We start from the raw sequence: 23,190 nt of genomic DNA, 5'->3' as shown, positions 1-23,190 counted from the left end.
TAGGCAAGTGCAAAAAGCATACTTGCCATACTTTTTAATCAAAGATCGCCATACTTTTCTTTATCGGCATCCCAGAGGTATCACACCCCCTCAATGAGTGGGGTGGCGAGACTTAGTCCGATGACAGAGCATCCCAGCACTATGAACAGTTGCAGTTCTTGGAGGGCTGTTGTCTGGGAGAAGTAGCTGTGCCAGGGATATTTTACAGCTCTTCAAGGAGCCTGGGAGGTCTTCCTTTTTCCAAGAGTCTCCTGGACACTCAGAGAGAGTTGGCAAGTATGGTGATCTGTGATTAAAAAGTTATAACTCAAGCCCAAAATGAAACAAATCTACTTCTATACCAGTGGTGTTACCTCCTCTACTAATAGGAATCGATATACAAGCAGACTAATTTAATGTGTAGCTTCTTATTTTTGCCCTGTTGTTCGCATGCAGAGATCTCGGCAAGTGAATGGGGCAGCTGTCATTTGACAGTTACTCTATTGTGTTTTATTATCTCTAGAGCAGGTATAAAAATCAGTAAAAGGTCAAATCTATATGTACTTCCTGATAGGTGGTCAAGATGCAAGTTCTGAGTTTATTACCTAAAACTGTAGCTTATCTAAGTCATAAAAGAACAAGAGGCCTAAAATGTCCATGTTTTCAATATAGCATTAGCAAAAATCTGTCTGATAATTTTCCATGTACAGTAGTTTTTCCAGCTGCAGTCATCAGTAACCTTATGGTCAACTGAGAAGGTGGTTTATACAGAAATGTATACAACATTATACATTGGATAGAGCTCAGAGATCATTCTGGGCAGTCCTAATGCAGAGTAATGTATGAAAACATGGAAATGGACCCTGTGTTCTTCAGTCATAAGCAGAGCAAATTGGAAAGATTTACTAAGCTAAATGTGCCAGCATTTTGGATTAATTTGGACGAAGAAACTGGGCTAAGTGCTATATTTATTATGTGTTTTAGACATGTTTGTGTCTCACTATAAAAAGACAACTCACTAGACAAGTGTCTAGAAAAGTGGAGTGGGTCAAAATATTGGTCTAAACTAGAGTAAACCAACAAAGATGTGGAATAAGGAAGAGAAAAGTATCTAACATGTCTAGCAAAATATCCCAAATCTATCACACTAAGTCAGCAATAATAAATCTGACTCTTCTTCTGATGTCTCTAACACCTTCTTCCTATGTGTAATCCTTTTTGCCCATCTAATAATCGATTGCTCTCCACTCCTATATCTTGCTTAACGTTGCCCCTGGTTCTCTCTCCCTGATTCATTACAATCCATGTGTGAAAGCACAGCTATTTCTGAAACCTCTAATTAGAATTAGGGTCACCAAGCTTTGGTCATACAAAACCAACATGCATTATGTACATAGACATAACATCTGAGTTAATAAAGATGTAAGGGAAGAGAAAAGGAAAATATCTAAACTGAATAAATGAACCAGCTTTGTGGCTATACTATCCTAGCACTGCCTTTTGAGGCATAACAGAGTACTGAAGGATGCTTTGGTGGGTTTAAAAAATAATGGCTGCAAAGGTTTAACAGAACACCACCATATTTGAAGTTGGCTTTGAAGCCAATACCTTGCCACTAAGACCCCTTCTTATAAGATGATTCACAAATAACCGTATTAATAATTTACTTTGCGAAGGCAATGATAGCTACAAATATAACACAATTAAAAGTCGATATGTTCTGAATAGTTACAGGATACATTCTACAATTTTGTGTAAGGAACCCTACTTTGACACTAGTTTATTTGACCGAGCAAAGTAAATTTGGCTAATGAGGTTATCTATCCTGATAAACCTTACTCCTCTGAAAGAAGGGCCTATATGTGTGATGTTTGGTGATCCTTGGCATGACTTTTAAAAATTATCCAATGTAGAAGACTCATTCAGAATTCACTGAACAGATGTCTGTACATTGCTTTGCTGGCAGTTCCTAGTACACGGCAAAAATAAAAATTTTAATATTCTATCCAGAGGTAAAGGAACTTGGGAACCATAGGGCGCACAACAATAAAAGCTATGTTCATGCCTATGTTATAAAACTGTACTTACATATTGTTTTGTGGTCAGGCTAAGTGCACATGCAAGCAAATTACAGAGTTCTGTTATGGTATAGGAACAGAATACCATAATTGCTGGACATCAAAAGCGCCTCACTGATGCTATATAATGGGGTCTGTGTGGTTTCAAGCATGAATCGTTCTTCCAGACAAAATATTGCTTCATGTAAAGATATTTTGTACTTTTTTGGGTCATAATCTGAAATGGGGCCTCCTACCAGAACCTTTGCTGAAGCTGTCAACCTAGCCTTACAGCAGTTTTGTTTGATGAAACCCCATAGGGTTTTCATAGATCATAAATTTTTTTAGCAAAGGCAGATAAATGTAAGAGAAGGATTTCTTACCTTCTGAATCCCACACTGCTCCAAGGCCTCCACTATGTTGCTACCCGCCAGTCATTATTAATTGGGCTGCAAGAGGTGATGTCATATCTGAGAAGCTCCAGAGCAGCGAGCGTCAGTGGACGCCTTTGTCCCAATTTGGTATGAAGTTTGACAACTTCTTCAAGCTGGCTCAACACATGAGATATAGTCATCTGAGCCTGCCAATTTCATTGTCCATTGATTTCATGTGTATGGGAACCTCCCAGCTCTCTCCCATAGGTATGTGGTCTACTTGCTCAATGCTCAATACGTTCTTCCCATGGTAGATAAGTCACTGTCAGAGGCCTTTGGTAGTGGCTAATTCACCTGTCCCCATTGAAATAAACTTGAACTAAAGAAACAGCTGTTGGATGAACAAGTGCTCAGCTGACTACTATTTGTATCCATGATTTCCATAAATGTACATCTCTCTCTCTCTCTCTATATATATATATATATATATATATATATATATATATATATCCATATCCTAATAAATTAAGCCAACATTAATACTGTGCCTTATCTGCTGGGGCATGGCTTGACAAGAACAGGCTATGGTTTCATAGAAAGAACATGCCTTAAGTTGTGCCATTTTGGCACAAATTTCTATTGCAAAGTAATTGAACCAATTGGTAGTATACTATTAGACAAAAGTGTCTAGCTGCAGTGAGCACAGAGGAGGAGAGCAGAGGAGAGGATAGGAGTGATAGTAGCTAGAATGGTGGTTGCAGTACTCGCTCACTCTGTTGTTGGAACGTAACGTTATGGGAAGGGCACACCCGTTCTTCCCTTCGGGGCACACTCTCATTCTTGGGCCTCCTGCCTGATGTAGGTTGGGGAACCCTTGATGGTAATGAATTGGGAGGTGCATGGCAGGGTTCTTTGGTGCAGCTCTGATTGTCAGTGCAGTGTAATGGTGCAGGGAAAAATGACATCAGGTTACTTGCAAAACGGTTCTTTACTGAAGAATTAAGGTCAGGCTCATCAATTACATTCCTCAGCATGCAACGGACTGTCAGATGTTCACAACTGCAACTTCACACATCTCACAGATTACATGACTACACAAGAAGCACTCCTACAAAAATCTTTATTCTCTAGCCCTTTAGAAAGATACATGATGTAAACTGTAGTGAAGGCAATCTTCTTACCAGTGACTTCATTGTGATCCTCAGCTGTTTCATGTGTCCAACTCTCTGATTTCCAATCTGACACAGGACAGGAAGTCAATTAATTGTCCATTCATTTCTATGAGACTGACATTGGCGCCCCCCCAGGAATAAATAGAGAAACTGTCTTCCTGTCCACACATGCTGTGTTATTTGGAAAGTTAGAGGGATCAGAAACTCACAAATACAGTCACCGGTAAGAAGATTCACTTCAGTTTACATCATGTACCTTTCTAACAAGTCGGAGAATAAAAAAAAAATTGTGAGAGTGCTTCTTTAATAGACCATAGTATTCCTTTAGAGCAATTCTCACTTTGCACTACTCTGGCTGACTTGTACTTGAGCATTAAAGAATGGGGGTTGCACTCCGGTATGAATGAACCACAGGTTGGACCCTCACGTCAAACTATGCTCTGCTCCTTTTTTGAACAGGTTTCTGTACTCACAGTTTAAGTTTCCACAATCTCCTCAGCAGTATGTGGAATGGTGTTCATAGATTTCTTACTTTGGTAAACTTGGCCAGGGCCTGAAGCCTTTACAAAAACAAATAATATGGCTGTGGAGTCTATAAGCTTCTCGGGATGCTATTTACCTCTACAGATCTTCTACTCTGCACCTCTTTCTATTTCCTCTGGTCTGCTTTTCCAGTAAAGTTCTTTTCTGGCCTGGCTCTGGCTAACGCCTAAACTAGGGTTGGCTTCTATATCATCTACACCATTTTGCATCCGTTTACTTCACTGGCTCAGACTAGGCTGACCTATCTGGCTAGACTGACTAATTAGACTGTTTTGACTTCTTCTATCTATATAGAGAGGGTGACACCAGCCCTTTACGAGGTCTAGTGGTAGCTGTGAATATGGTCTCTCATCACCTAGTACCTAAATACATAGAAATGCATGTACTGTACAAAAAATATATTTTAACCCCTTTTTTTCCGTGTACCACACTGCGTAGCCATGCACCAAATTTATCATCCAGCCAAAGCCACCAAGATAAATATGGGGCACCATTAGACTGCCTAAGTTTCTACCATTTGCATTTTAGGCTAAGTAAACCTGCCCGAATTTGCAGTTTATTTGTTTGCTGAAAGCTAAAGGCACATGAAAAGGCACATTAATTCACTTAGTGCAGCCAAGAATATGTGTACAAATAATACCTACTAAATGAAATGCATAAGACGATAGCTGGATATGGAAAGGCAATCTGTAAACAAGTAATAATCAGATCGCTTATTAACATGCATTACTCGTCCTATGTGGGCAGGCAGAGAGAGCATCAGCTGTGTGTCACGATCAGATGATCTGCACCCAAATTTCATCACGAGAGTGATAAATAACACATAATTTGTAACTATGCAAATATATTTGGAAGAATTAAATGGGAAGTCTGTGCTGTGGACAGCAAAGACTAACCAGGGTAACTGCTGCCATTTTAAATAGGTTTACGTTAAATCAGGATAATATACTATTTATTCTTATTTTTATCACTTATTTATTTAATGCTAATATGTTCTGTAGCGTTGTACATGTATTGCCATCACTTCAATTATCCTCTCCATTACACCTGACCTGGCGCTTTTGACTTTGGTAGGTGAGAGATTAATTGGAGTTTCAGTTCTTGAGTACAGTAGTTGTTCTAGAGCATTGAACGAATGGCTTTAATGGTTATCATCTGTCTATCCTTATGACATACAGTATGTATATTGACTTGGGATACTTTCACACTAGCGTTATTGCTGGATCCATCATGAATCAGCAAAAACACTTCTGTCACGATAATACAACCGTCTGCATCCGTTATGAACGGACCCAGTTCTGCCCCTGTGTGTCTGTCCCTGTGTGTGTGTGTCTGTCCCTGTGTGTGTGTGTGTCTGTCCCTGTGTGTGTAGGTAACACTACCACATTATCAGCACTAGTGTTTTCTGTGGTTTTACATAGGACTGCAGGTAACACTGCCACATTATCAGGACTACTGTTATCTGTGGTTTTACAAAGGACTGCAAGTAACACTACCACATTAGCAGCACTAGTTTTATCTGTGGTTTTACATAGGACTCCATGTAACATTAACACATTATTAGCACTAGTGGTATCTGTGGTTTTACATAGGACTGCAGGTAACACTACTACATTTTCTGTACTCAGATAGTCATCACTGTGTTATCTGTGCTGTTACATAAGACTGCAGGGGACATCTACTATATTATCTGTACTCAGAGAGTTTTCAGTGTGTAAGGGGGCCCATTGAGACTTTATCGCCCAAGGGCCTACATGAACCTGGAGCCGGATCTGATTGCATGCACCAATACCTGCACCACTGCACTATTGTATCATCGTCTGCCTCTCCTTCAGGGAACCCTACCTTGAACCCCTACACCCACCAATACCAGGCCTAGAGTGTGCCCTGAGGGAACCAGGAGGCGCCCCTTCTTTTCTGAACTGGCCTACAGAGCATAGGGGGGGACCAGACCCACCATGAGTACTCCAACCACCATCATTGCTGCAGCCACCACACTAACCATCTCCCCTACCAAGCTCGCTGCATATTAAAATTGGCATCACAAAAAAACAACGTTGTTGCTGGAATTGTCACTCATACCACTTTCTGTCACTGAATTCAGTGCCAGAATTATGATGGAACGCCCCGCTAAGTGCAAGGGAGCTACAGAGTACTCCCTGCTTGAAAAAAGAAGCGGCCCACCCACCGAGCAACTTGCAAGGCTGAGGCGGCTGTGTGCATCACTCTTAGGCAGGGATGGACTGGGAACTTAAAATGGCCCTAGAAAAAAACTAAGAGTGGCCAAATTGACAGAAGGTGGGGCAACACAAGTGGGCGGTGTCAGGAATTCCATAGAGCAAAATACTGTCCCAGCAGAACCATATACAACAGAGCAGCAAAATATATTGCCCCAAAAGCTGGTCAATAGCTGCCATTGTCTGCCCTCTTCCTCCAATTTTCTCTGATTAAAGAGGACCTTTCATGGTTTTATATTAATTGTGATAAATACTTTTACTTGGGGGGGTACCCCCCGCTGATGCCGCCACCCTGCCTGATTTTTTAAAATATCACTTCTGCGCCCCGCTGTGCCCCCCGTAGGTTTTGCGTTCAGTATGCTAATACTGAGCATCGTTACAGGGAGGAGGAGACACCAGGGATTCTCAATGGGCGTCTTCTTCTCCCTGGCTGTGATGAGATCCAATCACAGCGGAAAGCATCACAGCCAGGGATAAAAAAAAAATCACCTTCTCCCTGGGTGTGACGCCAGTAAAGGTATTTATAGCAATTAATAGAAAACCATGAAAGGTCCTCTTTAAGATATGGAGCTGTGGGCTTAGGAGGTGAGATATAGACCCAGCAGATGAATTCAGGAGGGCATGTGTGCTCACCAGCCAGGTACATAACCACCTGATTCTCACAGTGTTAATTACCACTGAGAGCTCATTATGTACCTGGCTAGTGGCCATGAGGAGGACTCGGGTGGTCCCTTGGGTATCAGCCCACTGGGAAATTTACCTGTATGGTCTATGGCTGCACTTGGGGAAATGACATCATCAGCCAAACCCTGTTACAAATAAGAAGATTCACCAGATCAAAAAGCTGATATTTGAAGATCAATTCACGATGGCCTGATATGCCACCCAGAAAGCCAAAAGCAAAAGGGGTCAGCTAAGATCCCGCCAATAAACAGGCACCACCATCTTGAAAAAGATACATCCGTAATCAAAACGCAGTACCGCTCTGCCACTGTGACTAAAAAATTGCTTGTTTTGGACTATGTTATCAAGAGAGGACATGGGTGAAAACTTGTGCTGCATGTTATTCTGCCAGCATGATATGTATTGGTATGGGTCTCTGGGGCAATGTGCCTAAAGCTGTGCTGGAAGAACTCATGCCAAGGTTCCACTCGCTATCTTGACCAAGTCCATTTTATTTCTGAGACAATGCAGTGCCCTGTTGCCTTAATGAAGCCCCTAGTAGCCTGGAGACTGATAGCAACTAGCCACCCCCCCCTAAAAGCTGGTGCTGCTGCCACAGCAACTGAGTGCAATCAAGTTGGAGTGACGGCAACCAAACTATCACCAGACCTGATACCTGAGAAAGTAAAACTACATGAGGAACTAAGAATCAAGTGCCAAAATTATGCCCTTTGTAAAGCAACTGTTACCTAAGTGGAAAATCTGCAGGGCCCGTGTACTGTGGGCATCAGATGTCCTGCACCGCCAGCCTTCCCTACCTCAGCTGAACCAACATTGATTCCACCAAAACTCTCTGGTGTTTCTTGCTGGGAAGGACCCCTGAGGTCCCATAAGACCAAGAGGAGCAAGTCCCCCCAGTTACCTGCCTGCCTTTGACTGTGAAGCTAATAACAGTTGCTCAGCCTGAGGTTGCCTATAAAAGATTCATCAGGAAGCCTCCGCAGAACATCATCAGCCAAACCCTGTTACAAATAAGAAGATTCGCCAGATCAAAAAGCTGATATTTGAAGATCAATTCACGATGGCCTGATATGCCACCCAGAAAACCAAGAGCAAAAGGGGTCAGCTAAGATCCCGCCAATAAACAGGCACCACCATCTTGAAAAAGATACATCCGTAATCACAACGCATTACCGCTCTGCCACTGTGACAAAAAAATTGATTGTTTTGGACTATGTAATCAAGAGAGGACATGGGTGAAAACTTGTGCTGCATGTTATTCTGCCAGCATGATATGTATTGGTATATGTCAATGTGCCTAAAGCTGTGCTGGACGAACTCATGCCAAGGTTCCACTCGCTATCTTGACCAAGTCCATTTTATTTCTGAGACAATGCAGTCATGATGTCCTGGTACTTAAGGACACATGACGTACCGGTACGTCATGAATGGTTCCGATCACCGCCGCTCGGCAGGCGGTGATCGGAACCCGGTGCCTGCTCAAATCATTGAGCAGGCACCTGGGGCAAATGCGCCGGGGGGTCCTGTGACCCCCCCATGTCGGCGATCGCAGAAAACCGCAGGTCAATTCAGACCTGCGGTTTTCTGCGTTTCCGGGTTATTCGGGTCTCTGAAGATTTCACTCCACCAATCACCATCCAGCGATCCTGAGTGGTGATGGTGACATCACCACTCAGGATCGCTTTCTGATTGGTCAGTGGGCGGTCCGGCGGCAGATTCAAAAGAGGCAGGCGCTCCTCTCCTCCTCCTTTTGTGTTCCGGAGCCGAGGAGAGAGGAGCTGCCTGCACGTGTCTGCCGTCGCTGCCAGCACCCCGATCTGTGCCCCCAGGACCCGATCTCTGCCTCCAGCACCCCATCAGGTACATAGGGACAGCATAGGGAAAGTTTGGGTTAGGCAGGGAAAAAAAGGGAAAGTTAGTTTTTGAACTTTTCATTGCATCACCCTAGTTAGGGTGTCTGGGGTCCACAGCACAGCTGGGGTGCAGGATTTTTTTTTTTTTGTACGCTGACTGTGGCCGGCACTCTTAGCGCATTGCACACCCCACCGCTGATCAACTTCGGACGGTTGATCAGCGGTTTAAATTTTTTCTTTTTCACATTTTTTGGCCTTTTTTTTTGTCATTTTTTTTTTTCTGTTAGTTTTAGGGTTAGTTCGTGAACACCCGTGCCCCAGCACATAAAATAAAGATTTTCACACACACACATACACACGCACATACACACGCAGACACACACTCCCCTATGGTCCCAGTGAGGATGACCCCACATTCCTGTTTTCATCCGCATCCTCCTCATCATCTAGCGATGATGATGAGCCCCCAAGACGGTGGAGACGTCGCCAGGCGGAGCAAGGGGACCACCATGTTAGGGACCCTGTGGCCCAGCCTAGTACGAGCAGCTCTGGGGCTCGTACTGGTTTCCCGGCCCACCAGTTAAATCCACCGGAGCACCCTGCCGGTAAACTTGTCTGGTGTAGCCCAGAGCGATACGAGCCCGTGATTCCTGATTTTGTAGGCCAATCAGGAATCCAGATTTCCACAGTGGGCTACACTGAATATGACTTTTTTCGTCATTTTTTCAGTGACTTACTGGTAAATCTGATGGTGGAGCAGGCGAATCTGTACGCCCAACAGTTTGTCGCTCAACACCCGGGCTCCTTTTTGGCCAGGCCCGGTGGCTGGATGCCGGTCAGTGCAGCCGAAATGAGGACATTTTGGGGCCTCGTGCTGCATATGGGCCTGGTCAAGAAACCCAGTGTCAGGCTGTACTGGAGTGGGGACGTCCTCTACCAGACCCCACTTTACAGTACGGCCATGACACGCTCCCGGTTTGAGGCCATCCGGAAATGTCTGCATTATTCCGATAATGCAGCATGTCCCCCCCCGAGGTGATCCTGCCCCTGACCGTCTGTATAAGATACGGCCGGTCATCGATCACTTTGGGGCCAAATTCATGGAGGCCTATGTACCTGGAAGAGAGGTCGCGGTTGATGAGTCTCTCATTGCGTTCAAGGGGAGACTCATTTTCCGCCAGTATGCGCCCTCCAAGCGGGCGAGGTATGGCGTGAAGCTATACAAAATTTGTGAGAGTACCTCAGGGTACACTTACAAATTTCGTATATACGAGGGGCGAGATTCCCGGATTCAACCCTCAGAATGTCCCCCTACTCTGGGTGTTACCGGGAAACTTGTGTGGGACCTTATGTACTGTGGGGATGTGCTCGTGGTAGGCTACGGTAGCGGCGGCAGTATTGAGGCAATCATAGACAGTCTTTGTGATACACTGTGACTTTATTCACACCAACGGCATAACAGGCAACGTGCAGACCACACAGGTGCATATCCACATAGTGCATAAAACAAAAGTCCTTCCATAGAAAATAAACAGCAGGTTTGAGTCACCTTGTTTTGGACAGACCACAGCAGTTCTGCAGGCTTCTAGGCTATCTGCCTTTGTCTCCCTCAGGCCAGAGCCCCTTCGGCTCGTACACCACAGGTCCCAGGGCTATCCTTCAATGTGTGCTGCGCCCAGACTCTCCTTCACCAGCACTCACTCTGTCTGTGGAAATCTCCAGCACAGCAAGACACACCCCACCCCCATCATCAGCAGGCTGGGTTCTTAAAGGCCCAGCTCCACCAAAAACCTGGGCTGGCCGTGGGGAACAGTAAGAACTGGCCCGGACACGCTGCACCAGCAGCATTCGCCGCTGTAACCGCAATGATCCGGTTCTTACTCCACCGAGGCCAGGACCTCTGGTGGCACGTATCGTCCGTCCATTATTATTCCGGGGACTCTCCTACATATCCCCCCCCTTTGTTCACCCCTGAGGGCTTGAACATACCGTTCAAGCCTGAGGGGGTGAACACACGCACAGCAGTGTACCCGGGACAGGGCATCTGCGTTCCCCTGTAAGCGGCCGGCCCTGTGCTCAACAGTGAACTTAAAGTTTTGGAGGGACAAGAACCACCTGGTAACCCGAGCGCTCCCCTCCTTAGCCCGACTCATCCACTGGAGAGGGGAGTGGTCGGTCACCAGACGGAACCTTCTCCCCAGAAGGTAATATCTGAGAGACTCGAGTGCCCACTTGATGGCGAGGCACTCTCTCTCCACAATGCTATACCGGGTTTCTGCTGGGGTAAGCTTGCGGCTTAGAAAAACCACGGGGTGCTCTTCCCCGTTGAGCTCTTGAGCTCTTGGGAAAGCACAGCCCCTAGTCCTACTCCCGAGGCATCTGTTTGAACTACAAACTCCCGTCAGAACTGGGGACTCACATAGGGCCGACTTCAAACGGGAGAACGCCTCCTCCTCCTTCTCCCCCCAGCGAACCATCACCGACTTTCTACCCTTCAAGAGGCCGGTTAACGGGGCTGCCAAGGTGGCAAAATGGGGAATGAACCTCATGTAGTACCCAATCAGGCCCAAAAATGACCGTACTTGCTTGGACGTACGAGGCCTGGGCCAATTCCGGATTGCTTCAACTTTATTTACTTGGGGCCTAATGACTCCGCGTCCAATCACATACCCCAAATAGCGAGCTTCCTCTAGTCCCACCGAGCATTTTTTTGGGTTGGCAGTTAACCCCGCCTTCCTTAGAGAATCTATCACTGCCTGAAGTTTTGACAAATGACCCTCCCAGTCTGGGCTAAACACGACTATATCATCCAGATACGCGGAGGTATACTGGTGATGGGGCTTGAGGACGACATCCATCAGACGCTGGAACGTAGCCGGAGCGCCATGTAACCCAAAAGGCAACACCCTATACTGAAAAAGCCCCTCCGGGGTGACAAAGGCCGTCTTCTCCTTTGCCGCCTCCGTCAGAGGTACCTGCCAGTAGCCCTTCGTGAGATCTAGGATCGAAAAATACCGGGCTTTTCCCAGCCGCTCTATCAACTCGTCTACCCGAGGCATGGGATAGGCGTCAAATTTTGATACCTCATTCAATTTCCTAAAATCATTACAGAACCGTAATGAACCATCCGGTTTGGGAATAAGGACAATCGGGCTAGCCCACTCGCTCTTTGACTCTTCTATGACCCCTAGACGTAGCATCGATCTTACCTCCTGCGAAATGGCCTGTCGCCGAGCCTCCGGTACTCGGTATGGTCTTAGGCGGACTTTCACCCGGGGCTCGGTGATAATGTCATGCTCGATCAAGGTGGTACGTCCAGGAAGGTCAGAGAATACGTCCCTATTCCGACTAACAAATTCTTTCACCTCTTGTGCTTGTTTGGTCGACAGTCCGTCCCCTATCGTCACCCCAGCGGCGCTCTCCGGAACACCTGGTGACCCCGGGTCACTCCCTGACGTCCCGACAGAGGGCGGGCTGTCTGCAAACAAATTCTCTCTGTCTCTCCAAGGTTTTAGTAGATTCACATGATATACCTGTTCGGGCTTCCGCCTCCCTGGCTGGTATATCCTGTAATCAACTGGGCCCACCTTCTCCTTAACTTCATAGGGTCCTTGCCACCGGGCCAAGAATTTACTCTCGACCGTGGGCACGAGTACAAGAACTCGGTCCCCCGGGTGAAATGTCCTTACCCGGGCGGTTCGGTTATATACCCGACTCTGGGCCAGTTGTGCCGCTTCCATGTGCTCACGGACGATCGGCAACACGACCCCTATTCGGTCCTGCATTTTTTCTATGTGCTCTATCACACTTTTATGAGGCGTAGGCTGTTGCTCCCATGCTTCCTTAGCGATATCCAGTAGCCCACGGGGATGTCGCCCATATAACAACTCAAAGGGCGAGAACCCCGTGGACGCCTGGGGCACCTCCCGTACCGCAAACAAAACATAGGGCAACAGTAAGTCCCAATCCCTCCCGTCCTTAGCCACGACTCTTTTTAGCATGGACTTCAGGGTCTTATTAAACCGTTCTACTAACCCATCGGTTTGGGGATGGTAGACGGACGTGTGCAGGTGTTTAATATTTAATAGCTTACACAATTCCTTTGTTACTTTGGACATAAAGGGTGTCCCCTGGTCCGTCAGAATCTCCTTTGGTATCCCCACCCGGGCAAACATACTCATGAGCTCTTTAGCTATTACCTTGGCCGACGTATGGCGCAATGGGACCGCCTCCGGATAGCGAGTGGCATAGTCTAACACTACCAGGATGTGTTGGTGACCTCGGGCTGACTTAATAATGGGGCCTACCAGATCCATGGCGATCGTTTCGAAGGGCACCTCTATAATGGGCATAGGTACCAGTGGACTGCGATAGTGAGGTTGGGGGCTAGTCAGCTGACACACTGGACAGGACTGACAGAACCTCCGGACTTCCTCATATATCCCAGGCCAATAGAACCGTTGTAGAATTCGCTCCAGCGTTTTCTTAACCCCTAGATGACCACCCAACACATGCGCATGCGCTAAATCCAAGACCATTCGCCGGTAAGGCTGGGGCACCACCAGTTGTTCCACCACCTCCTGCCTCACCTTGTCTACCCTATATAACAGGTCCTGGTTATAGGCCAGGTGAGGAAATACGGTATCGGCGCCGGGACGCTGGGCAACACCATTAACCACCGACACACCTTCTCTAGCCCGCAATAACGTCGAATCCTGGAGCTGTGCGGTCCCGAAGGTTTCTCGGGGTACCTCCAGATCCAGGATGGACAAACTTTCTACTGTCTCACCCGCCAATACTTCTAGGGGAAACCGGTCAGGGTTACACTCTACCTCCTCTACGGTGACCCCTACAGCTGGGGTCCCTGCCTCGGGGTCCTCGGGCTCGGGACCTGGACATTTTCCTTCCCCATAGGTAGGCAACCCGTTCCTCCACAAAGTCCAGAACAGGGGAAAGTCCCTCCCCAATATTGCGGCATAAGGGAGCCGTCTCCCCACCCCGACGACATGTGGTACCTCCTTTCCACACACTGCCAGGGTAACCTTAGTGGTGGGATACTCCCTGCGATCCCCATGTATACAGACAATGGTAAGGGTTCGCCTTTCTGGGAGTTTTTCCGTTACCAGCGACTCATGGACCAGAGTTACCAGGCTCCCAGAGTCCAGCAGGGCCTGCACGGAGTGTCCATTAACAACGACATCACACACCGGAGGGTTGTCCGCCGCCAGCAGGGGGTCAGCTATATACACCGGTTGGGCATAAAAAGAGGACCGGCGAGCGAACCCGCAGTCCATGGGTTCGGATGCCCTAGGGCAGTTGGATGCCACATGTCCCCAGTCCTGACAATGCCAACATCTGATCCTCGCAGCCTCCCTCCTCCCCAGGGTATTCCTCCCACGGACTGGAGATCGACTCCCCTCCTTATGTGGTGGGATCCCTTTTTCAGGATCCCGGGTCGGCAACGGGGGCTGACGTGACTTCGGTAGTACCGCTGAGTCCCGCACCAAATCCTGAGTGGCCATATACCTCTCCACCAGGCTAACCAGTTGTTCCAGGTTGCCTGGATCGCCTTGTCCCACCCAGCGCTGTATGGCTCTCGGGAGGGTACGCACGAACCTGTCGACCACGACCCTTTCAACCATCTGAGAAGTGCTCAATATTTCAGGCTGAAGCCATTTTTTTACTAGGTGAAGTAAGTCATAGGCTTGTGACCGGGCGGGTCGGGACTCGGCAAACACCCACTGATACACCCTGTGCGCTCGCACATAGGTGTTTACCCCCAACCTGGCCAACACCTCAGTTTTTAGCCTCTCATAGTCCTTGGCCTCATCGCAGCTGAGGTCAAAATAGGCCTTTTGTGCGTCCCCCACCAGAAAAGGCGCCACCACCTCGGCCCACTGCTCCAACGGCAGCCTCTCTTGCTCCGCGGTTCTTTCGAATACCATCAGGAATGCCTCTATATCATCTCCCGGACCCATTTTCCTCAGGGCGGATCGGACTTTGTCCCTGGCGGTAGACACAGTCGGGGTTGTTGCAGTTGAAACTCCTTGCAGGGATGTTCGCACCGACTCTTGCATGGCTACCAGCTGCTGCATTAGGAGATTGTTTGTTTGCTGCTGTGCACACATAGCCTCATCATGTCTTTCCTTCTGAGCCTGCAATGCCTGTTGCTGCTGTACATTACTCTGAATCAGGTGCTTAATGGCCTCCTCCATCTTGTCAGGAACCATAAAACTTGCAGGCCTGATATATGACATGCAGTCCAACACAACTTTTGCCTCAGGCCTGCCTCACTGCAGGAATGCCCGCTCCAAGCCACCAATTGTGGGGATGTGCTCGTGGTAGGCTACAGTAGCGGCGGCAGTATTGAGGCAATCATAGACAGTCTTTGTGATACACTGTGACTTTATTCACACCAACGGCATAACAGGCAACGTGCAGACCACACAGGTGCATATCCACATAGTGCATAAAACAAAAGTCCTTCCATAGAAAATAAACAGCAGGTTTGAGTCACCTTGTTTTGGACAGACCACAGCAGTTCTGCAGGCTTCTAGGCTATCTGCCTTTGTCTCCCTCAGGCCAGAGCCCCTTCGGCTCGTAGCACCACAGGTCCCAGGGCTATCCTTCAATGTGTGCTGCGCCCAGACTCTCCTTCACCAGCACTCACTCTGTCTGTGGAAATCTCCAGCACAGCAAGACACACCCCACCCCCATCATCAGCAGGCTGGGTTCTTAAAGGCCCAGCTCCACCAAAAACCTGGGCTGGCCGTGGGGAACAGTAAGAACCGGCCCGGACACGCTGCGCCAGCAGCATTCGCCGCTGTAACCGCAATGATCCGGTTCTTACTCCACCGAGGCCAGGACCTCTGGTGGCACGTATCGTCCGTCCATTATTATTCCGGGGACTCTCCTACAGTACCCACTGCTGGATAAGGGTTACCACCTGTACGTGGATAACTTTTCTTTTATACCAGTATCCCCTTGTTCAAGTCCGTTGCCGCCAGATCCACGTTCGTTTGTGGGACCGTGCGGAAAAATCAACGCGGCCTCCCTGCCCTCCCCCTCCAGGTACCTATCCCCAGGGGTGAGACCCGTGCCCTTACCACTGGAAACCTGTTGCTGGTCAGGTATAAGGACAAGAGGGATGTCCTTATGCTGTCCACAATTCATGGTAACGGCATCACCCCTGTCTCTGTGCGAGGTACCGCGGCAACGGTCCTCAAGCCCGATTGTATCGTCGCCTACAATCGGTATATGGGAGGAGTTGATCTCTCTGATCAAGTCCTCAAGTCATATAACGCCATGCGCAAAACCCGGGCATGGTACAAAAAAGTTGCGGTCTACTTGGTGCAGGTTGCCATGTGCAACTCTTTTGTACTATCCCGAAGCGCTGGCAGCACAGGGACATTCCTCCAGTTCTATGAGGCAGTCCTCAAGGCCCTGATCTTTTCGGACCGGGAAAGAGCAGGCCGGAGTACCTCAGGAACTGTAGGCGCCCGGATCGTCCCTGGCCAACACTTTCCAGGTGTGGTCCCCCATACTGGAAAGAAGGGACGAACCCAAAAAAGGTGCAGAGTGTGTCACAGGAGGGGGATACGGAAGGACACCACAACTCAATGTGACACGTGCCCCGATCATCCGGGCCTCTGCATTATTGGTTGCTTCAGGGAGTATCACATTTCCATGGAGTACTAAATTTATATCCCAATTTAGGACTGACATCGGATAAAAAAAACTGGTTCTCAGACTTGAGACACCCAAAAAAACTAAAATAATTTATTAAAAGTAGACTTATTAGGTATTGTCGCGTCGGTAATAATCTCCTCTATAAAAATATCCCATCACCTAACCCCCCAGATTAACACGGTTAAAAAAAAGAAAGAAAACGGTGCCAAAAAAGCAAATTTTTGGCACTTTTTCATTTCAATCCGTTTTTTCCGGTAACAAAACAAGGGTTAACAACCAAACAAAAGTTAATATTTATTACCCTGATACTGCAGTTTACAGAAATGCCATATTTGTGGTCGTAAACTGCTGTATAAGTAAACGGGAGGCCGCAAAAGGAAAGGACCGACATGGTTTCTGGAAGGCCGATTTTGATGGCCTTTTTTATTGACACCATGTCCCTTTTGATGCCCCCCTGATGCCCCCCTAGAGTAAAAACTCCCTAAAAGTGACCCCATCTAAGAAACTACACCCCTAAAGGTATTCAAAACTGATTATACAAACTTTATTAACCCTTTAGGTGTTCCTCAACAGTTAATGGCAAATGGAGATGAAATTTCAGAATTTCAATTTTTGGTAACCTTGCCTCACAAAAATGTAATATAGAGCAACCAAAAATCATATGTACCCTAAAAATAGTCCCCCAAAAAATGCCACCTTATCCCGTAGTTTCCAAAATGGGGTCACTTTTAGGGAGTTTCTACTCCAGGGGTGCATTAGGGGGGTTGAAACAGGACACGGTGTAAATAAACCTGTCCATAAAAATCAGCCCTCCAAAAACCAAACAGCACACCTTTCACTCTACGCCCCGCTGTGTGGCCGTACAGTAGTTTACGGCCACATATTGGGTGTTTCTGTAAACGGCAGAGTCAGGGCAATAAAGATACAGTCTTGTTTGGCTGTTAACCCTTGCTTTGTTAGTGGAAAAAATGGGTTAAAATGGAAAATTTGACAAAAAAATGAAATTCTCAAATTTCATCCCCATTTGCCAATAACTCTTGTGCAACACCTAAAGGGTTAACGACGTATGTAAAATCAGTTTTGAATACCTTGAGGGGTGTCGTTTCTTAGATGGGGTCATTACTGGGTGGTTTCTATTATGTAAGCATCGCAAAGTGACTTCAGAGCTGTAGTGGTCCCTAAAAATTGAGTTTTTGTAAATTTCTGAAAAATTTCCAGATTTGCTTCTAAACTTCTAAGCCTTATAACATCCCCAAAAAATAAAATATCATTCCCAAAATAATTCAAACATGAAGTAGACATATGGGGAATGTAAAGTCATCACAATTTTGGGGGGTATTACTATGTATTACAGAAGTAGAGAAACTGAAACTTTGAAATTTGCTAATTTTTGCAATTTTTTGGTAAATTATTATTTTGTGCAAAAATATTTTTTTACTTCATTTTACCAGTGTCATGAAGTACAATATGTGACGAAAAAAACCATCTCAGAACGGCCTGGAAAAGTCAAAGTATTTTAAAGTTTTCAGCACTTAAAGTGACAGTGGTCAGATTTGCAAAAAATGGCCTGGTCCTTAAGGTGAAATAAGGCTGTGTCCCTATGGGGTTAATGAAGCCCCTAGTAGCCTGGAGACTGATAGCAACTAGCCATCTCCCCCAAAAGCTGGTGCTGCTGCCACAGCAACTGAGTGCAATCAAGTTGGAGTGACGGCAACCAAACTATCACCAGACCTGATACCTGAGAAAGTAAAACCACATGAGGAACTAAGAATCAAGTGCCAAAATTATGCCCTTTGTAAAACAACTGTGACCTAAGTGGAAAATCTGCAGGGCCCGTGTACTGTGGGCATCAGATGTCCTGCACCGCCAGCCTTCCCTACCTCAGCTGAACCAACATTGATTCCACCAAAACTCTCTGGTGTTTCTTGCTGGGAAGGACCCCTGAGGTCCCATAAGACCAAGAGGAGCAAGTCCCCCCAGTTACCTGCCTGCCTTTGACTGTGAAGCTAATAACAGTTGCTCAGCCTGAGGTTGCCTATAAAAGATTCATCAGGAAGCCTCCGCAGAACAAGTCTGAGATGGAAATGCACATTTCTGACATGATATTCTGCGCCATTTGACCGCAACCACTGCAGTCATGGAGGAAGCAACCATCAATGTGTTACTACCTACAGCATTATCTGTGGAATCCTCTCGGCTAGATGCTGAACCAAGCTCATCCGAGCCAAGGAAAGCAACAGAAGCCCAGAAATACCACTTGCTATACCAGAGTCAACTTTACCAAGAAATAACCCAAAAAGTGATGCTACCAGAGACACTGCGCCATGTACACCAGAACTGCAGCTGGATGTTGAGCTCCTTGCCATGAAAGTCAGTGGAGCCATGCTGTACCGCTGCTCGGAAGACCTGACATAGATCACTCCAATGTTTAGAAAGCACCAAAGATCTGCAGGAAGCTCAGAAGCTGTCTTACATTTAGAATTGGCGCAGGATCCGACAAAGTCATGAAGAGGCCTGCGCCTCTTCGTAACTTCGGTAGAACCACCGCCAGCTTAGGGCTTTATTAAAAGTAGCATCTAAAATGCTGGTCTTAATAAATGTGCCCCATTGTGCCCACAGGGAGTGACTTTAATGTATTTAACACCCTCTGAAAAAATCCTGCAGTTCCAGTTTTGCACTTTCCATGGACTAATTTTTTACTACTCGTAGACCATTTTTATACTAGTTATGAACATTGCCATTGTGAGAAAACATTGCCCTATCTCATCCTACCACAGATACCATCTGCTCAGATCTCACCTGCATGTGACTTAAAGTGTAACTTTTCAGAAAAGTTTGCATAATGGCTGTGCTTCGTTGTACAATCAAAACTTTGAAGGAACAATTATGTTTGGGCTTCCCTAAAGTTTCTTTTAAACATTTTATTCCCTGGTTCAGCTACACGGCTAGATGCATTTCGCTCAAAAGCAGGTGTCTCCTTTCTCTGCACTGTACTGCAGTGACCTCACTTGCCTTAATTCCCACTATGTTTGTTTTCTTCTAGAGAGCTTAGAAAGCTGATAATGAGGGAGAGATCAGACTTAAGGCCCTATTACACTGACAGATCAGCCAGGAGATTGTCGCGAGGGCCATGTGGAGTGGCCATGACTTTACATCTTTTCTTCAGGTAGATGATGGCATAGTTTTTAAATGAAGTGATTTAGAAATGTGCTATTTACTCCATTCTCTATTAAATGAAATTAAATTGTGCAAAGGTACAGTGCCTCTATAAATTAACTTCTTTCAGGAACAAGAATAAAAGAAGAAAGGGGCCAGAACGTATCTACGTCTTGTGTATAAGCATACTCTTTGCCTTACAGGTCACAGAAGATCTAGTAAAATGCTGGTTACGGCTTGTGTTAAATAGCACAGTGACCCAGTAGATCTAAAACCCAGTAGATGCTAAAACGGGGTTAATTTGTATGGATCATTTCATGTTTACCACCTGTTGTCAGTGTATACTTTTTGCACCCTTTATGTGCTTCTAATAGCTGAATATGTGAACACAGTTAATCTGCCCTACTCAACAGATGGAGGCTGGCCCTACCCTCTCTGAGTCTGACACTGTCTAGTGTAGTCTGGAGTTAGCAGCTGAAATGAAGCTGCCTTCTCTGTATAGTGGGAGGCCTACTCCATCCCTGGAAGTTACTAAGAATTACCTAAAACTCTGAGAGGACAGAAGCAAGGAATAATGACAGACTATTTAGGACCATAAGGAGAGTGACAAAACTGTTAGTAAGGTACTGCCCATCTACAGTATGGCAAAATAACTTACTGCCTGAGGAAAAGGTATACTGCTTTGGAACCTGGCCTGCCACATTTTTAGAATAGACTGTCCGCCTGTAGAAGATCTGCACTCCGCTGTGGGATTTGCATTACGTTTATGATGAGAGCCTTACATGCCTAAGATCATTTTGGAGACTTGCTTGAATTTAAGTGAGAGAGAGAGAGAGAGAGACAGTCAGAGATAGCTGCTACACTGAACCTATTTTACAAGTATGATCTGTAAAAACTACCTTAGACACCTTTATTTGTTTCAATTAAATGGGCCTGGTCATTGTCTCCACCATCCATCTTCCAGCCCCTATATCTGCCCTCCTGCGTGCACCCATCTACCTGTCACGACCATGTTCATGGCTGTGACTCCTTGGGAGCCGCATGCAGTTGCCCGCGGTCTGGTGTTGTGTCAACCGCAGCTGGGGGCACTTTGTTGTTTGCCTCAAGTGCGGTTGCCGCGGACAACAGGTATGCGTGCGGTTGCCTTTGGTTATGTGTGGGTGTTTGTATGCACTTTGAATGTCTGGTGTGCACTGTGTTTTATGTTATGTGTGCACTCTGACATTTTCCCTTCGCCTGTGGCTGCCCGTGGCAACGTGTGGTGTTGTGTACATGTGGGGGCAGTGTCTCGGCCTTTTGGCCGGCTCCCAGGACACATTTGCTACGCATGTCGTTGTCGACGGTAACAGCTGCAGTGAGAGTTTGTTTGTGTATTCCCCTTTTTGTGGTTTCACTACACTCCCTGGTTAAGGAAGGGTTAACTCCCTCAGTGTGTGTGCACTGGGTGTGTCTGAGTGTGGGTGTGGCTACTTTGGGCTATAAAGCCTCTGCTGGTTTCAGTTAGCTGGGGGGTTCTTCAGCCATGATTGCTGAAGACATCCTCCTGTTATTTACCTACTGCCAGTGGGGGCCACCCTTGTGGTCATAAAGCTTCATGTATGGTGTTCAGTAGATGTTTCTTTGGTCTTTATTTATTGCAGAATATGGTTTCGTGGGTTCCCGTGTGATGTCAGGTGTGTGCTGTGTCCTTTGTGTTGTTGTGGACAGCAGCACTTGTACGTGGGTTCCAGGTTGTGTGTCTGTGGCAGGTAGGTGTGGTGCTAGTCTCACTTACCTGTCATTTCCATATGTCTGTTTATGTTCCCCTTTTTGTGTGGCTTGGCCAGTGAGACTCCTGTTCCTCCGTGTCTAGGAGGAACAGGTCGTCTTGCCCTGCTCCTAGTCCAGGGCCACCCTGAGGGCTAGCAGGACTATCAGGTTCTGGAGTATGAGCCCTCCTACCATCAGGGTCGGCTCATACAGGCTAGGAGATAGGGTCAGAATTAGGGATTGTTTAGGAGGTGACGTGCTCCCTGATCCCTGTCCTGGTCATGCTCTGACCATCCATCTTCTGATACCGCACGGCTGAGGGTTTTCCCCATCCTCAGCCATGACACTACCTGACATCATGCACCCCAACTAACACCACGCACGAGTTCCCAAAAGGTCCAGGCCTTGCCCTGAGTGAAGAAAGGGTATGCCCTCCACTCACTGCACGTTCCTTGGGAGCATTAGGGTTAGGACAGCCACCATGAAACACCACCACTCCTATCAATGCCACAACTACCACTCCCATCCTCCTCTCAGCTCACAGCTTTGCAAGTTGCTGCAAATGCAATGAGTTACTTAAACAAACATGTCAATATAGGTTATAGAGCTTTAAAGGGGTTGACCACTTTCTGGTTATTGTTTGTGAGGGATTATATGGCACTTACTATCAGAGTCTTTGTTGAAATTTGGCTCTGTTTTCTATATTTCATAAGATATGCCCCATTATTTACAAGGTATTTTCTGCTGTCCACATAAAGGTTTTGTCCATAAAATGGCTGCTGATGGAGGGTCATGTGACCAGGCAAATCCCCTCCATGTGAAGCCTTCTCCATTCAAAAACACTGCACCTGTACTAAACTCCCAACAGTGCAAGTGTAGCACCACATGGTCACATGACCCTCCATCAGGAGCCATTTTATGGACAGGACCTCTGTGTGGAGAGCACAAATAAATTGGTGGTGCAGAATTTCAACAACGGCCATATTAGTACATAAGTGTGATATAAGCATCTTACAAACAAATAGATTAACAGAAAGTGGAAACCTCTTCAAATTTCTGGGTTCTCCCTTGTTAAGAGCTGATCATTGGGTGATAGATTATTTGGCTTGAGAAATAAGTGATCCTACCTTGAACTGTTCACCAGAGCTCTGAGCGTCCTGTGTTTCTGCACAGTTGCCTCGACATGTCCTCACTGCCATGAAGAAAAGTATTGCCAGGCCAAGGGCAGAATTCCTCATCTTATCAAAGAGAATGGTCTTGCGTTACTGTAACTGAGAAATCGAATGTAGAGATGTTTTTTTAAATAAGAAGACTGAATAAGAGGAATCACTATCACTATAACATTGCTAGGTCTTGGCAAAATGCTACTTTTCTTACTAGCTTAGTTTTCAGTCTGCATTGTGTCTGTGGAACTGAGGCTTCAGTCACTTCTATGATGGGTATTCTGTTCGGTTCAATCACAGAAACAGAAAATGGAATAAAAGCAAAAAATGCATCAATTTCTTCTTCTGGATCTCATTGAATATAACGGGATCTGTGGGGTTTCCATCATGGTGTTGGTAATTTTATTGGACAAAATAGTGCAGTATGCTGTTCTATTCGGTCCAGTCTGTGATGGAGACCCCTATCAGAGCCTTCAATGAAGAGGTGAAAGAGGCCTTAGATGTTAGGATATCTAAGAAAGAAGGTTAAACAAA

General features: G+C 46.5%; 1 protein-coding gene across 1 annotated transcript in view; it reads right to left on the bottom strand.

The window, feature by feature from the left end:
* Positions 1 to 22,731, bottom strand: part of TAC3 (tachykinin precursor 3) — a 59,680-nt gene extending 36,949 nt beyond the window's left edge. Inside the window, exon 1 of the mRNA XM_044285501.1 lies at positions 22,621 to 22,731. Coding sequence (XP_044141436.1) covers positions 22,621 to 22,731 — 111 coding nt within the window. The remainder of the gene's footprint in view (positions 1 to 22,620) is intronic.
* Between the last annotated feature and the right edge of the window lie 459 nt (positions 22,732 to 23,190).

Source organism: Bufo gargarizans, chromosome 3, assembly GCF_014858855.1.
Source record: "Bufo gargarizans isolate SCDJY-AF-19 chromosome 3, ASM1485885v1, whole genome shotgun sequence".
Classification (NCBI taxonomy): Eukaryota; Metazoa; Chordata; class Amphibia; order Anura; family Bufonidae; genus Bufo; species Bufo gargarizans.
Note: the sequence above shows the minus strand (reverse complement) of the source record. Positions and strands in the feature narration are given on the sequence as shown.